This window comes from Ictidomys tridecemlineatus, chromosome 6 (genome assembly GCF_052094955.1).
Source record: "Ictidomys tridecemlineatus isolate mIctTri1 chromosome 6, mIctTri1.hap1, whole genome shotgun sequence".
Taxonomy (NCBI): Eukaryota; Metazoa; Chordata; class Mammalia; order Rodentia; family Sciuridae; genus Ictidomys; species Ictidomys tridecemlineatus.
Genome location: NC_135482.1, coordinates 60,083,273 through 60,098,057, shown reverse-complemented (window position 1 = coordinate 60,098,057; position 14,785 = coordinate 60,083,273). Strand labels below are relative to the sequence as shown.

The 14,785-nt window shown below is 37.9% G+C and overlaps 1 protein-coding gene across 1 annotated transcript in view; it reads right to left on the bottom strand.

Annotated features, from left to right (window-relative positions):
- Window positions 1-272: 272 nt before the first annotated feature.
- Tespa1 (thymocyte expressed, positive selection associated 1) overlaps window positions 273-14,785 on the bottom strand; it is a 39,241-nt gene continuing 24,728 nt past the window's right edge. Inside the window, exon 12 of the mRNA XM_078053369.1 lies at window positions 273-821. Within this exon, the coding sequence (XP_077909495.1) occupies window positions 628-821 (194 nt within the window). The 3' untranslated portion in view covers window positions 273-627. The remainder of the gene's footprint in view (window positions 822-14,785) is intronic.

The following is a 14,785-nucleotide window of genomic DNA, read 5'->3' as shown; positions in this document are numbered from 1 at the left end:
GTGGCTGAAACATATTCCCTCCAAAGCAACTCACAACAGTCTACCTTTAAAAAACACAATTAAGAAATATTTTTATTCTGATTGTTTTCTGCCAGCAGAAAATTTGCGATTTTTTTTTTTTTTTTGCAATGGCCTAGAGTAAGAACCCAGAATCCAACTCTTCTTTTTTCCTAGGAAGATACAAAATTTTAGATAGAGGGAGGAGCTGGATTCAAGGGGGAGGTGCCAGATAGATCTCATCTGATAAGTCCTCATGAAGAAAAATAGGACTCTGGGGTTGTGGAAAATTTTATGGAAGTTAATTAGGACATAGGGATAAGTGAAGTCCACAGGGAATTCCACTGTGCTTTGTATCAAGGTTTTAAAACCAGAAGGTGGGATTTCTCCTTCTTCTCTTAGCTTGAACCCTTTGAGAACATTCCACCAGCAAACCTTATGCCCCGAACTTAGTCATCCTTAAATCTTCTGCCTTCAGCAATGTCAGAGTTTGGGAGAAAATTATGTCTTTGTTCAGTTTATCACTGTCCATGTCATGTAGCTAAAACCTATCAAGTAGAAAAACCAACGTGCAGAGCAATGAAGTTATGTGCCTGGGGTTCTTCTCTGAGCATGAAGTCTGCCACAGCATCAGGATGCAGAATCCCAATCTCTCAGTGTGGTCTCCTTTCTGGTGCTCCAACTTGTCTTCCCCCTGCTGAATTCAGGGGTTTGGAGTGCCAGGGAGCAGCGGCTGGATGTTGAGGGCAAGAAGAGGTGCGAGTTAGGCTCTTCTGAGAAGCCACTGTTGTCGGAGCATGTGCTGCTGTGGTGGTGGAGAAAGCCTGCAGTGAGATTGAAAAGAAACACATGGTGCATCTGTGAGACGACTGAGTGTACTGAGGCTGGTAGGTATTTTCATGCCCCACTTGAGGAAATATTTCTCAACATCATAAGTCATATTTAAGGTTATTAGAAGCAGTAGCAAAAGATTATGAGACTTAGGGTTTCTGCTCTTCTCACCATGAAATGAGATTTCTGGAAGAATCAACCCCTTATTAATTGTAATACTTACAAAAGTATATGTTTGTACTTGAAAGTATATTATTTTATGCTTATAAAAGCATATGTTTATTCTTTTGTTTTATGCTGCATTTAAATGATTATATTTAAGTGTATGTTTCTACTTTTATTCTTATATTTTATCATCTATTTTGGATTGCGGAGCACTGATGGACAAAATCACAAAACTATTTTCAATTTACATTTTACATCATGAGCTGAACCTAACATTATTCACTTATACATTTTCCCTCCCTCCCTCCCTCTCTCCTTTCTTTCTTTCTTTTGCTGGGGATTGAACTCAAGGCCTTGCACATGCTTGGCAAGCACTCTATCACTGTGCTACGATCTCAACCTTTTTAAAATGTATTTTATTTTGAGATATGGTCTTGCTAAGTTGCCCAGGCTAGCCTTGAACTTGCAACCCTCTGGCTCATCCTCCTGCACAGCTGGTATGCACCATCATGCCTGGTTATATGTTTCTATTAATAAATATTTCTCTTGCCATTTCTCCATGTGACATTCTCAAATATTTACTACCCTTCTCCAATCTCCTGCCTCTTCAGTCATGCTCCCGTGGGGAAAAGAGAGAAACCAATAGGTAGAAAGTTCTTTCACTTCCTCTCTGGATGACCAATATAATGGTGCTCACACCTATCATTTTTCTTTTTCTCTAATCTCAAAGATCTGTACTACCATTTCATAATTAAACCCTAAGAGTGCTTCAGATCTCAACTCATCCCAGTTTCCAGTGACCTCCACCTTCATTCTCCCCTTCCGTCCTAAGCCTTGGTCAAGACCATTCTATTGATTCTTTCCCCTCAAGCAAATGTATGTGATAAACATTTCCTCTCTCAGAACAGCAGCAGCAAACATTCCCTGGAGTCTCTTGAGTCCTGTATCTACTTTCTTTTCATCATTTCCTATTTGCTTTTCACATCAATATTTTAAAGCCCTGCCACACAAATAAAAATACTCTCATCAAGGTTGCAAGTCACTATCGAGTTGTAAATGCATTGGTATCTTTGCATTCTCCTTCCTTACTGGATGTCTTATGACACATTACTGAAGACTATACCCTCCTTCTGGGACCAAATTTCACTTGACTTCTACTTGCAACTTTATGTTTCTGATCAATTTGGATGCTCCTTTTGTTTTTTCTTGATTGATCCATAAATATTCTAAGGTTTCTTTTTGGCTTTAGTGTCTGACTCTCATACTTTTTCTGTATGAACTATTTTTTCTTAGGTCATCACTTATTATAATTAAGCCTTGAATTAAAGAAATCTCTATCCTTAAATGCATTTATCTAGTTGCCAAGTGGACTCCTCTGTTGTATTATTTTAGAAGTACTTCAGGTTTACTGTGTCTAAATCCGAATGCATCAAGTTGTTTTAAACTTGACAATAGCAAAAAAAAAAGTGTATCAGGACAGTGTTAGTCTTGACTTTCTATTTATGGGATTATTTTACAACTCTGTAGGGTCGGAGCTTATATTACAGATTTATGTTGGGTAGAAATACAAATAATTTTTGTCCAGTGCCATCAATAATTCTAGAGATTATAATTTACAATGTTATTAAATATTAAACAGTTATATATCTAACTTGGTATTTTATTAGGTTGTCTTTATATACAAAGTATCTTATCAAATACACTTTGAATCAGCTCAAATACTTTATTGGTACCCTTATTAATGAATGAATTGAATAAAATCTCTGAATACCTTTTTGGAAATTATACCTAAAATATTTGCCTCCCAACTTGTTATTTCTGCTGTCTTGTGTTCCTGATAAAAGGACATTAATATCCACTTAGTCATCTGAGATGACACCTGGAAGTCAACCTGTTTTGTTTTTTCTTTCCCTCATCCTTTCTTCCTACCTAAACACAAGTTTATTTGGCCCTAGGTTTGGCCATTGCTATGGTGTGCATGTGTCCCTTCCAAAATTCATGTTGAAAGTTAGTCTCCCATTGTGGTGGTATTGAGAGATGGGACCCTTTGGGAAGTGATTAAGTCATGAGGCCTCTACCCCCATCAATGAATTAGTTTTATATAGGACTGGAGGAAACCAGTTTAGGACCCTTTTGTTCTTCTGTCCCTTCTGCTCTGTGAGGAGCCATGCAAGAGATTTTTACAGACACCCAGCCTGCTGGTGCCTTGATCTTGGATCTCCCAGCTTCTAGAACCAGGAGAAATTATTTATAAATTTTTTATAAATTATCCAGCTTGGGGGCTGGGGATGTAGCTTGGGAGTAGAGTCTTTGCCTAGTATTTGTGAGGTCCTGGGTTCAATTCCTAGCACCATAATGAATGAATGGATGAATAAACAACTTGGTCTCAAGCATTTGTTACAGCCGCACAGATTAAGACAGCCATTTTCTGTTTCAAATATCTAGGAGTTCCCTCTTCCTTCCTCCTTCCCCAATGCTCCTACCTTACTTCTAATCATCACATTCTCCTCAAGGTTCTGTGGTAGGTTCTGAAATTTTTCCCCTTACTTCATGGCTCCCTACTCAGTTCATCCCCCTATCTCTGCCAGAATTATATTTCCAAGACAAATCTAATCATTGACTTCCTTTGTAAAATTTCCAGTAACTTCATATCTTCTCAGACTAAATAAAAAACAATTAAAATATAAGATTTTGTTTCAAAAATCTGATTTCTAATTATCTTTCTTATTCTTGATTTTGAATTTTTCCCCAGTAGGTACAAGGGGTATAGCTTCTGAAGAGCCTGAGATATTCTCTTCCTTTCTGCCTTAGAACATGTTTTCTTCTCTGCCTGAATCAACAGTTTTTTGTTTCCTTTTCTACTTCTCCCCAGCTCAGGCTTTACTCACCTGCCCAGACTCACCTAGAAAAGCCATCTTCCTGGAAGTGAACTCTGTGTCCCATGGGATTTAATAAAAAGTAACTGTTGATTTTCCTGTCATATTATTCCTACACTATAAGTTCAAAGTATCCTGTGGCTATTTCTGCTCAACCTGTGTGACACTCTTCTTGACATTTACAAGTCAAGATCCAGTAGTGATAAAGGTAGTGAGGACATTGCTCTCAGCTTTTAGGGCACAGTCAGGGCTCACAGTTAATAACATTCAGATCCAAGTACAGGTAGAGAGGCTTGCTCTGATACCAGGAATACCCTGCACAATCAAGGCCCTGTGCTTGGATGGAAAGAGCACTCACATGGAGTCAGGAGCTTTGAGTTCAGTTCTGACTTGTCTACTAACTGGTTGCACAATCTTGCCAAGTCGTTTTCCTTTTCTGAATCTTTTCAAATACAAATACTTGTAACTCTCTGTATGATGATAAGATTTACACAGGATAATATCTCTGAAAGTGCTATCTGAAAGATAGTATCTCTAAAAGAACTAGAGGCTCTTTTTACCAGAAAGGCTGTGTAAGGTAGGAAGGATGGAGCCAGGGCGCTTGCTCTGCACATCTTCAGGAGCAATGCATGCATTGCATTGCATGTTGACACCTGAAGTTGTATGGCTTGACAGCTTTGGACATTGTGTTGGCTTTCAAACTACAGCTCAGAAAATGGGCATCATGCAATGTACATAGAGATTATCCTTCTGCCTTCTGCAGCCTACCGAAAAATGAGCCAGGAGATACAGGTAAAGCAGAGGAAGAAATAAGAGAATACACAGAGGTGTAAAAAATTAAAAATAAGAAATAAAATAAAAATTTAAAGTAATTTTTTTTCTCCTGATGCAAAAAGGGAAAGATACCTACTCCTCATTTTCTTGGAACAGCTTCTTCTGAATACTCATAAATTCTTTCTCTATGTCTTTGAAATGTATGCAAATCTTTTCAAAGGCTAAACAGTCTTGTGCCTCTTTTATACAACCCAGGAATATCAAACTCTTTCTGTTTTTACTGTGGTAAAAACATTTAACATGATATCTACCCTCTTAATGAAATTTTAACTATATAATATATTGTTGTTAATTGCAGACAATGTTGAGTAATAGATGACCAGACTGTCATCATCCTGCGTAATTGAAATTTAATGTCAGTTGAATAGCAACTCTTGACCATCACTATTCCCCAGCTGCTGGGGAGCACCATGCTACTCTGTTTCTATGTATTTGAGTATTTTATACAGCTCATACAGGTGGTATCAAACAGTATCTGTCTTTCTGTGACTTATTTCACTCAGCTTGATGTCTATAGGGTTCATCTATGTCATCACATATCACGGGATTCCCCTCCTTTTTAATACTCCCCTCCTTTTTAATGAATAATATTTCATTTTATATATGCCACACTTTTTAAATTCGTTCATTTTTCTATTGATATGTAGCTTGTTTTCACAATTGATCATTGTGACCAATCTGAAATAAACCTACAAGTGTTAATATCTGTTTAAGATCTTGACTTTAATTTTTTTGGATAAATGCCCAGAAAAGGGATGGTTGGATTCTTTAGCAGTTTTACTTTTAATTTTTGAGGGATCTTCATACTATTTCTTGTAGCAATGGCACCCTATTATCTTCCCTTCAACAATATACAGGAGTTCCAATTGCTCCACATCCTTGTTAACTCTCCTCTTTTTAAGAAATAATATTAGCCATCCTATTTTATTGTGATTTTGATTTGCATTTCCCTGTTGATTAGTGAAGCTGAGCCCTTTTTGATGTGCCTGCTGGCCATTTGTATATCTACCTTAGAGAAACAACTATTCAAAAATAAATAAGAAACTTCTTCAACTTCCATAGCTTAAAAACCTCAAACAAACAAATTACCTGATTTTAAAATGGGCAAATGTCTTGGAAGTCTCTCTTTGAAATGGGAAGACAGCAGCTCTGTCTCTTAGACTCTGTGGGAGCGTAGAAGCCTAACTTATTCAAGTTCCTCCTACTTCCAAAACCATCTCCTGTCTTAGATAAGAGAGGTTTATTTATTTATTTATTTATTTGGAATAAGCCATTTAGCTAACACAGATGGCCACCCCAATTACTGGGTGAATCTGGGGTGAATCATGTGTTACAAATGATACTGTGAAATCTTCTTACTTGAGGATCTGCTATTATTTATTTAGACAATATGTATGCAATGAGTTGTATCTACTTGGTTATATAAAAGGGAGAGATTCCTTTCTTCCCCCAATTTCTTCAGTAGAATTTCTGTGGTGTACATCATATTCTAATTTAATGCTTACTCAAAAACAAAACTGCTTTATTTCTCTTACACCTTTGTGGAGAGACTTTCTGGGACAGAAGAAGATTTTTAAAAATTTTGATTTTGAGATGGTGTTGCTAAGTTGTTCAGGTTGGCCTTGAACTTGTGATCCTTCTGCCTCACTCCCAAATAGCTGGTATTGCAGATGTGCACTACCATGCCTAGCTAAAAATAGTGCTTTGCGTTATCTGCTATTTGTGGCTATCAAAGACTAGTTTCCTTCTTTATCCTGTGCTCTGCACCAGCCTTCCCAGCTAATCCCTCTTGTCTCTTCCCACTATTACTAGCAGAGCTGATAGTTGAAACCTCCCACCTCTAGATATGGCTTCTTCATGAATAGAATGTACATATATATATATATATATATATATATATATATATATATATATATATATATATTGGCCTGAAAAAAAATATATATATATATGCCTCAGATCTGGTAAAAGAAACAGAACAACAATTAACTCAACATGTTCCTTTGCCCTGTTTCTTTTTTATGTGGTAAAGAACAGATAGTTTACATTTTAGCCATAGGGCATCAATAGAAAGGGCTGGAATGTGAAATTCTTGGGCAGGGTGGAGAATAGGAGGAATGATGAGAATCTTGAGGAGTCTCAGGAACTTGGAGGAAGATTAAGTCCTCTTCCTTGGCAAGGACTAAATGAGAAGGTAGAGAGGCTGGCTGGGGATCAGGTCCTCTTTTAACAGAAAAGCAGTCCTTGTGCTGATTATAAAAAAGGCATTTACTTTATGTAGATGAATAAGAAAAAAGGAATTCCTTCTTAGAAGATGAAGTCCCTTGATTTCTTATATGGCAAGCTCAGTAGGTCTGGATTCTAACCCCCATTCTCCTCCCAACCTGGGTATCTTTGGGCAGTCACTGGGTATCTTTTGTCCAATCGAACACAGTGGCCAGTTTAAGGCTGCTACCATTTCCTACCCAAGCTCATACCCTCCTACAGCTGATTGCAAGTCATACATCAATTACTGGGACTGGCACTATCACAGGAAATCATTAATTTTTAGCAGATAATTGCAGACTCCTGAAGAGGCAGATGCAGGGCTGCTTCTTCCCAGCCCCAGATGCTACTTTTTAATGGAGTGTCAAAGTCATATTGTACAAGGGCATATGGAACGGATGGGATGTTGTGACCATATCTGAGAAACCGTCCCATCGAGCTCTGCCTCTGCAGTTCTGCCTTTGGAGTTGGTGAGTGAATTTCCCTCTTGTACATTTAACACAGAGGTGCTAATTAGGGCAGCTGCTGAGATGTTTTCATAACTATCCCACCATATTGTGGGATGATAGAGGAACTGGGTTGAGCAAGACAGTTTTCATCTTTGTGGGAAGATGGCAGACACACACACAGAACACTGCAGAGGCCTGGGAACCATTGGGATTCAAAGACTCAGCCAAAGACTGTGTTAAAATAGATTTCTCATTCTCCTAGGTAATATTAGGAAGGAAAGCTACCAAATCGTTTGCTCATTTACTTGAGATACTAAGTGAATTTCACTTCTAAAGTTACTATATTTCGTTGAATCTGGTGAACTGCCTTTTGTAAGGCTCATACTTATTTTATATTCCATGTAAGGAGGAAAAAAGATAATTCAATTGTCTGACACTATCAATTGTAAGACAAATTCTGATTCCAAGCATGTTAAAATGTGGAAAACTGTGTGCCTGAGAATAAGTGAAACATAGCACTTTAACAATAATCTCTGCAGAGATGAAATCTCATTACCTTGGCAGAAAATTAAATCTAGTATTTTACTTGAAATGTATAATTCTCTCATAAGTCAATTCTAATATTCTTAGAAATTTAGTCGGAGTGGGGACAGGTTTATGAGGGGAACTGGTGCTCTGGGTGTTGCATGGATTGCTCCGGAGGTACTCACACATGTCCTGCTCAGGGTCTGCTTTGATGACCATCTTGGCATTTTTTTGTGTGATGCTGACATCTGCTGGACAAACAACACTTATGCAAAGCTCTGCATTTGCAAGTAAATTCAGTTCTTGGTATGGTTTGGTAACCTAGCCATGGGGTAGGTAGTACACATTTTTATTTGAATTTGATGGGTCTGGGAGTTAATTTCCTTTTCAAAATTTGTATGCCATGTCTAAGTTTGAATGAGCTTTAAAATGAGAGCTTACTTTCCGAGAGTCTTTAATATGTGAAGAATAAAGCCCTTTAATTAAACTGATAGTTCTTATTGTCATTGCTAGACTGCTTATCAAGATGGTCACAACAGCCAATCCATTCCATATGCCCTTGTACAATATGACTTTGTTATTCCATTAAAAAGTAGTGTCTGGGGCTGGAAATGTGGCTCAGTGATAGAGTGCCTGTTTCATGTGCAAAGCCCTAGGTTTGCTCCTCAGCACTGCAGAAAAGAAAAAGAAAAAATACGATACTAGAAAAACGTTAGGTAATGAAAATGTTGGAAAAAATCTATAATCCCATCTACTCAGGAGGCTGAAGCAGGAGGATAGCGAGTTCGAGGCCTGCCTGGGCAACTTAGTGAGGCTCTGTCTCAAAATAAAATGAAAAGTCCTGGGGATATAACTCAATGGTAGAGCACTTGCCTAGCATGTGCAAGACCCTGGGATGCATTTCCAGTACCAAGGAAGAAAATAAAACAAAAACCAAGTAGCATACGTATTTTCCATCCCTTTGAATCTAGATTGGGTTTGTTATTTGCCTTGACTAATACTTTATAGAAGAAGGAATTTAGTACAACTTTCAAAAGAATCATTGCAGCTTCATTTTTGGGGGGGTCAAATTTGCATGTAAGAAACACAGGCTAGAAAATCTGTGTTTCTTATATGTAAATTTCAAGTTGTGCTGCATTTGTGTACAATGAATCAAAATGCATTCTGCTGTCATATATACCTAATTAGAATGAATGAATGAATAAATAAATAAATAAATAAAATAAAAAAAAGAAACACAGGCTAGATACTGAAAGATAACACATCCCATGGAGAGAGCATCTAACTGACATTTAGGATCCCACACATATGGGTGAGCCCACTTGACTTTCCAATCCAGACACTGGCCAAATGCTGCAACTGTGTAAATGAATCCAAGTGAGAGGAAGAAAAAAAAAAAAAGAAAGAAAGAAAGGAAGAAAGAAACCAACCTATTAGTCAATCCAGAAAACAATGTTTCCTTTAACACACTACAGTTCTGGGGGCTGTTAAGTAACAATAGGTAAGAAGCACATGAGCAAAGCTTCAAAAGAACCAACAGCCAGGCCCAGATCTTGACCTAACAGATTTGTATTTAATTCTACTGGGTCAACCTCATGGAATAGTTATTTGTTTTTAAAAAAGCTCATCAGGACTGAGAACTACTGACCAAAGTATTTTATGCCCATGATTACTTTTATAAAATTCAGTACAATCAGCAACATCATTATATTTATTCCAATATGTTACATTTCCTTCACATACTCCTTATAGGGGTTTAAAGTGCAGTGAATGTATAGTCCATATACAGGTACTTGTGCATACATAGAAACTGTCATTATTCTCCTATTACATAGGACCAAACTGAAGTGATTTTCCCAAGATCACTGAATTAGTATAGAGTACGTAACTTGACTGCACATCATAAACTCTTTTTATAAAGTACATTTATTTTTTAGAGAAGTTTTATGTTCACTGCAAAGTTGAGCAGAGGGACTGAGATGTCCTGTGTATACTCTGCCTCCACAAAGGTGCAGTTCTCCCCGTTGTCAACAACTCCCACAGGAGATGTACATTTTTTTTGACTGATGAACCTGCATTGTCACATTGAAGTCAGAATTAGACAGGCAGTCAGTATAGATAGGTAAATCGAATCAGGTCTGATCCAGGAGGCTAATTTGAGTGAGTCCTAGATGTTAGAGACTTCTCTCTGAGGTACTGAAATGTTAATTCCTTCAGAGCCCTTCCTTCACTTTTATCAAAAACTTGCCCCTGCTCCAACCTGTTGCCAAGGTAACCTGTCCCAGGAATTGCCCCTCCCTACAGGGAACTATAAGGTTGTTCCTCAATGTGTGCTGGGCTGCTCTGTCCTCCCCTTCCCCCTTCAGCTCACCTGTTTCCCACCTTTTGGCTGTCCCACCTAACATTCTTGGGCCTATGGAGGAAGGAGAGAGATAAGGGGAAGAGGGCAGGAGAACAAAGGAAGCCTAGGACATATAAAAGGGCAGAACACCTCACTTCTTGAGATACCAGGATACCAGCTATGGCCCCCTTCTCTCTCCTGGGAGAAATCTACGTTACCCCTTTTTAAATAAACCCTGCTTTATATGCTTGCCTTGGCGTGCTTCTCTAATGTTATACTTCAACATATGAGGAAGCAGAACTCGTCACCAATAACCAGAGGTGTCAACATCATCCCCCAGAGTCCAAAGTTTATATTAGGGTCCACTCTGGGAGCTGACCTCTGTGGGTGTGGACAAATGTATGATGATATGTATCCACCACTGTAGTACAGCTCAGAGTAATTTCACAGACATAGATGTCCTCTGTGCTCTGTCTGTTCATCACTCCCTCCCCTCTGTCCCCTTTTTACTGTCTCATAATAATTTATTTTCCAGAATGTCTTAAAAATGGGATCATACAGCATGTGGGCTTTTCAGAATGACTTCTTTCATTTAGTGATATATACTTAAGTCTCCTCCTTAATAACTTATTTCTCCTTAATACTAAATAAGATTCAGCTGTCTGATGTACCAGTTTCTTAATCCATTCATCTACTGAAGGACTTCTTGGTTGCTTTCAGGTTTTGGTAATTATGAATGAAGATGCTACCAACATCCATGTGCAGGTTTTTGTGTGTACATTAAGTCTTCATTCTTGGGGGGAACAGGTAAAAGTCTGTTTAGATTTTTAAGAAACTGCCAAGCTGTCTTCCAGGGTGGCTATACAATTTTTTGTTTCCATCAGCAACAAATGAAGAGTTATTACTGTTCCATGTCCTCACCTCATTAAGTGGGGTAAGTGCTCCAGATTTTGGTCATTATAACAGATGTATGGGGCATCTCACTGTGTTGATTTGCATTTCCCTGGTGACATATGATGTGGAGCATTTTGTCATATCCTTATTTTCTATTTATCTTTGATGAGGTGTCTGTTAAGGTTGTTGATCTTTTTCTCCTTCTTTGCCTCCTTCTTCTTTTCTTTCTTCTCCTCCCTGCCCGCCTCCCCCTTCTTCTTTTGTGGTGATTGAACCTAGGGCTTTGTGCATGTTGGGTGTGTGCCACCATTCCCAGCTTCCTTTGTTTCTAATTTAGCATTTTATATCATTCCATTTTTTTTCTTTTTGGCGTGAGTTATATCTCATTTTTTCACTTTATAGCAGTTTCCCTAGATTTTATGATATAAATTTGTAATGAATCCAACTCCATTCAAGAAATACTCTATTACTTAAAGGGTAGTGTAAGTACCTCATTATAATAAAATAATCCTAATTCTTCTCTGCTGCCCCTTGTACAATTTCTGTCATTCATTTCACTTACATGTAATATATATATAATACACACTATTAGATTATTACTTTGAATAAACCATTATCTGTTAGATGAATCAAGAATACAAAAAAATGAAAGCTTTTTATTCTACCTCCAGTTATTCTTTCTCTGATGATATTCCCCTATGTAGATTTGAATTTCTGACCTTTGTCTTTTTCCTTCTCTCTAAAGAATTTCTTTAGCATTTCTTACAGGGAAGGTCTATTAGCACCAAATTTATATTTGTCCGAGATGTTTTTATTTCCTTTTCCCTTTTGGAGAACAATTTTGCAGGGAATGGGATTCTATATTGCTGTTTTTATTTATTTTTCTCTCAACATTTTAAATATTTCACACCACACGCTTCTTGCTTGCATGGTTTCTGAGAAGTTGGATGTGGTTCTTATCTTTACATCTCTATAAGTAAGGTGTATTGTCTATGGTCCTCCCCTAGCTTCTTGAAGTATTTATTTATTTTTTTTAGTTTTGACATTTTGTACTTCAAAAACTAATATGGAGAGTTGTTTTTATTTTTGTTTTACATTTATCCTGCTTAATGTTCTCTGAGCCTCCTGGGTCTGTGATTTGGTGTCTGACATTCATTTGGGAGAAATATTCATTATTGTTTCAAATATTTTTTTCTGTTCTTTTATCTCTTCTTCTAGAATTTTCATTATGCCACATGTAATATCTTTTGTAGTTGTTCTGTAATATCTTTTGTAGTTGTTCTTAGATATTCTGTTCTGTTTTATTTTCCCCAGTCTTTTTTTTCTCTTTGCTTTTAGTTTTAATAGTTGCTATTGCTATACCTTCAAGCTCGGGATTCTTCTTTCAGCCATGTGCAGTCCATTAAGAAGTCCCTCAAAGGCATTCTTTATTTTTGTTACAGTGCTTCTGTTCCCTAACATTTATTTTTAAAATTCTTTTTCAGGATTTTCGTCTTCTATTTACATTGATCATCTATTCTTCCTTGCTGTCTACTTTATCTTTAGAGTCCTTAGCATTAAAATCATAGTTGTTGAAAATTTCCAGTCTGATAATCATGTCTGACTTGGGTTCTGATGTTTGTATTATCTATTCAATCTGTGCCTTTTTTTTTCTTTTTGCCTTTGAGTACATCCTATAATTTCTTCTTGACAACCAGACATGGGCTCCATGCTAAAATTAGGTCTTTAGTAATGTAGTGGTGAGCTAAGAGGGGGAGGGGAAGTCTCCTACAGTCTTAGTTGTACCTCTGGACTAGGAATTCCACATGTGCGTCTCTGCCTCTTCTCCCCACTTTGGTGGGACAGGATGTCTCCAGGGAACAGGAGTTAGGTGCTTTCCTTCCCCCCAGGGTCAGCTAGTTTTTAATAAAACCCCAACAGTTTATACTTTGATTAATTAGTTTTTCTTGAGGGCAAACCTTCTTCCTTCTTCTGCCAGAAGTCATAGGGGATTTTTCTTTGTTTTATTTACTGTAAGAACCTGGTTGAGTTCCTGGAGGCAAAACTCCCCAAGTGTGGGGTGCCCCTGGAGTTTTCACCTCTCAGCCCTGTCCATGCCGAACCTCAAGCAATTGCCACTGGTTCCTGGAGGGGTTTCAGCTGGGGAGTTTTCTAGTGTGGCAAATCATGAATCTCTGCATTAGCCCGTCAATCTCTCCAGCAGCAGAAGCAATGATTTGCCCTGTGACACCACTTTTCTCATGAACCTAAGAAGAATGATTAGGTTTTTCTGTCTGTTGGGCTTTTTACTTGTTTAAATGTACGGGTAACTTCTAACTCCTTACATTCCAGACTGGAACCTGAAAGCCTCTTAAACTTTTTTTTTTTTAAGTTAGTTGTAGATGGACACAATACCTTTATTTATTTTTATGTGGTACTGAGGATCGAACCCAGTGCCTCACATATGCAAGGCAAGCGCTCTACCACTGAGCCACAACCCCAGCCCCCTTCTTAAACTTTTTATACTACATATAACACATTGTTGCCTTCTAATATTTGCCTCTTTTGCAACTGACTAAGTGTATACATACCACCTACATACCCAGAGGTGTAGATGATAGGTAAAAGAGAAAGAAGAGTGATTCATTCAGATCCTAAACCCACAGGGAATTACCATCAAAAGAAAATCAAAGATCTTTGTGTGTCTGGGCATAAATCATTGAGAGTTTAGAGTATTAACAATAACAGCAACAAAAACTATTGGGACAGAAAGTGCAGTAGATAGTACCGAGATGTCCAAAATAGAGGGATCTCTGACCAAAATTCATTTACTTAATCCAAGAAAAATTTTAATTCCTACTATCCTAGGGAAAAAAAAAAAAACTCCATGATCCCTCATGCCACTTTTTTTTTTTTTTTTGGTGTGGCTGTAGTCCAGAGGAGGTTAAAACTATCAGAGATTAATTTTTTCTTAGTTCACATAATAAATTTCTAGTCAGACTACAGCAGAATCCCTTTAAAATTAAAAGCCCCAATCTCCCCCAAATCATTTTTTTCTGCAACTGAGTTTGCTCATGCTGAGAGTGGAAACTGAAGAACTGACCCCAAACTCTAGGCAGGTGCCAGGAAGGACTGAAAAACTGGAATTGTAACATATCTTTGGCTAGTGCAGCCTGGCTGAATCTACATATTTCCTGGCTTTTATTCCTGTAAACTCTAATGTTCCTATATGATGAGCAGGGGAAGGTTCCCTACCTTCCCATCTCTGGCCAAACTGTGATTAAATTCATTTTTTTCCTTTTAACATCATTTGCTAATTTATTCTGTGGGCGAGGGGGCATTCAGTCTCTGCCTAGGGTATGGTAATAAACCTGTTCAAAGGTAAAAGGAATACCTCTGAAAGAGTTAGTGTGGAAAAAAAACTCATCTCTGGAGGAAAGAAATTTCAACTGCAATAACTAGGTGTGTTAAGTTCATTATCCTGCTCTAGGAAGGGAGTGGAGAGTTGTGATTATCAGACTCTAGCTGCAGAAATGCCCTCAGACTCTAAATGAACATAGCTGTGAGATACATTGTGGAATCTGCCCTGAGTCCTATGAGGTGGGCTGGTTTAGAACATGGCCACAAGC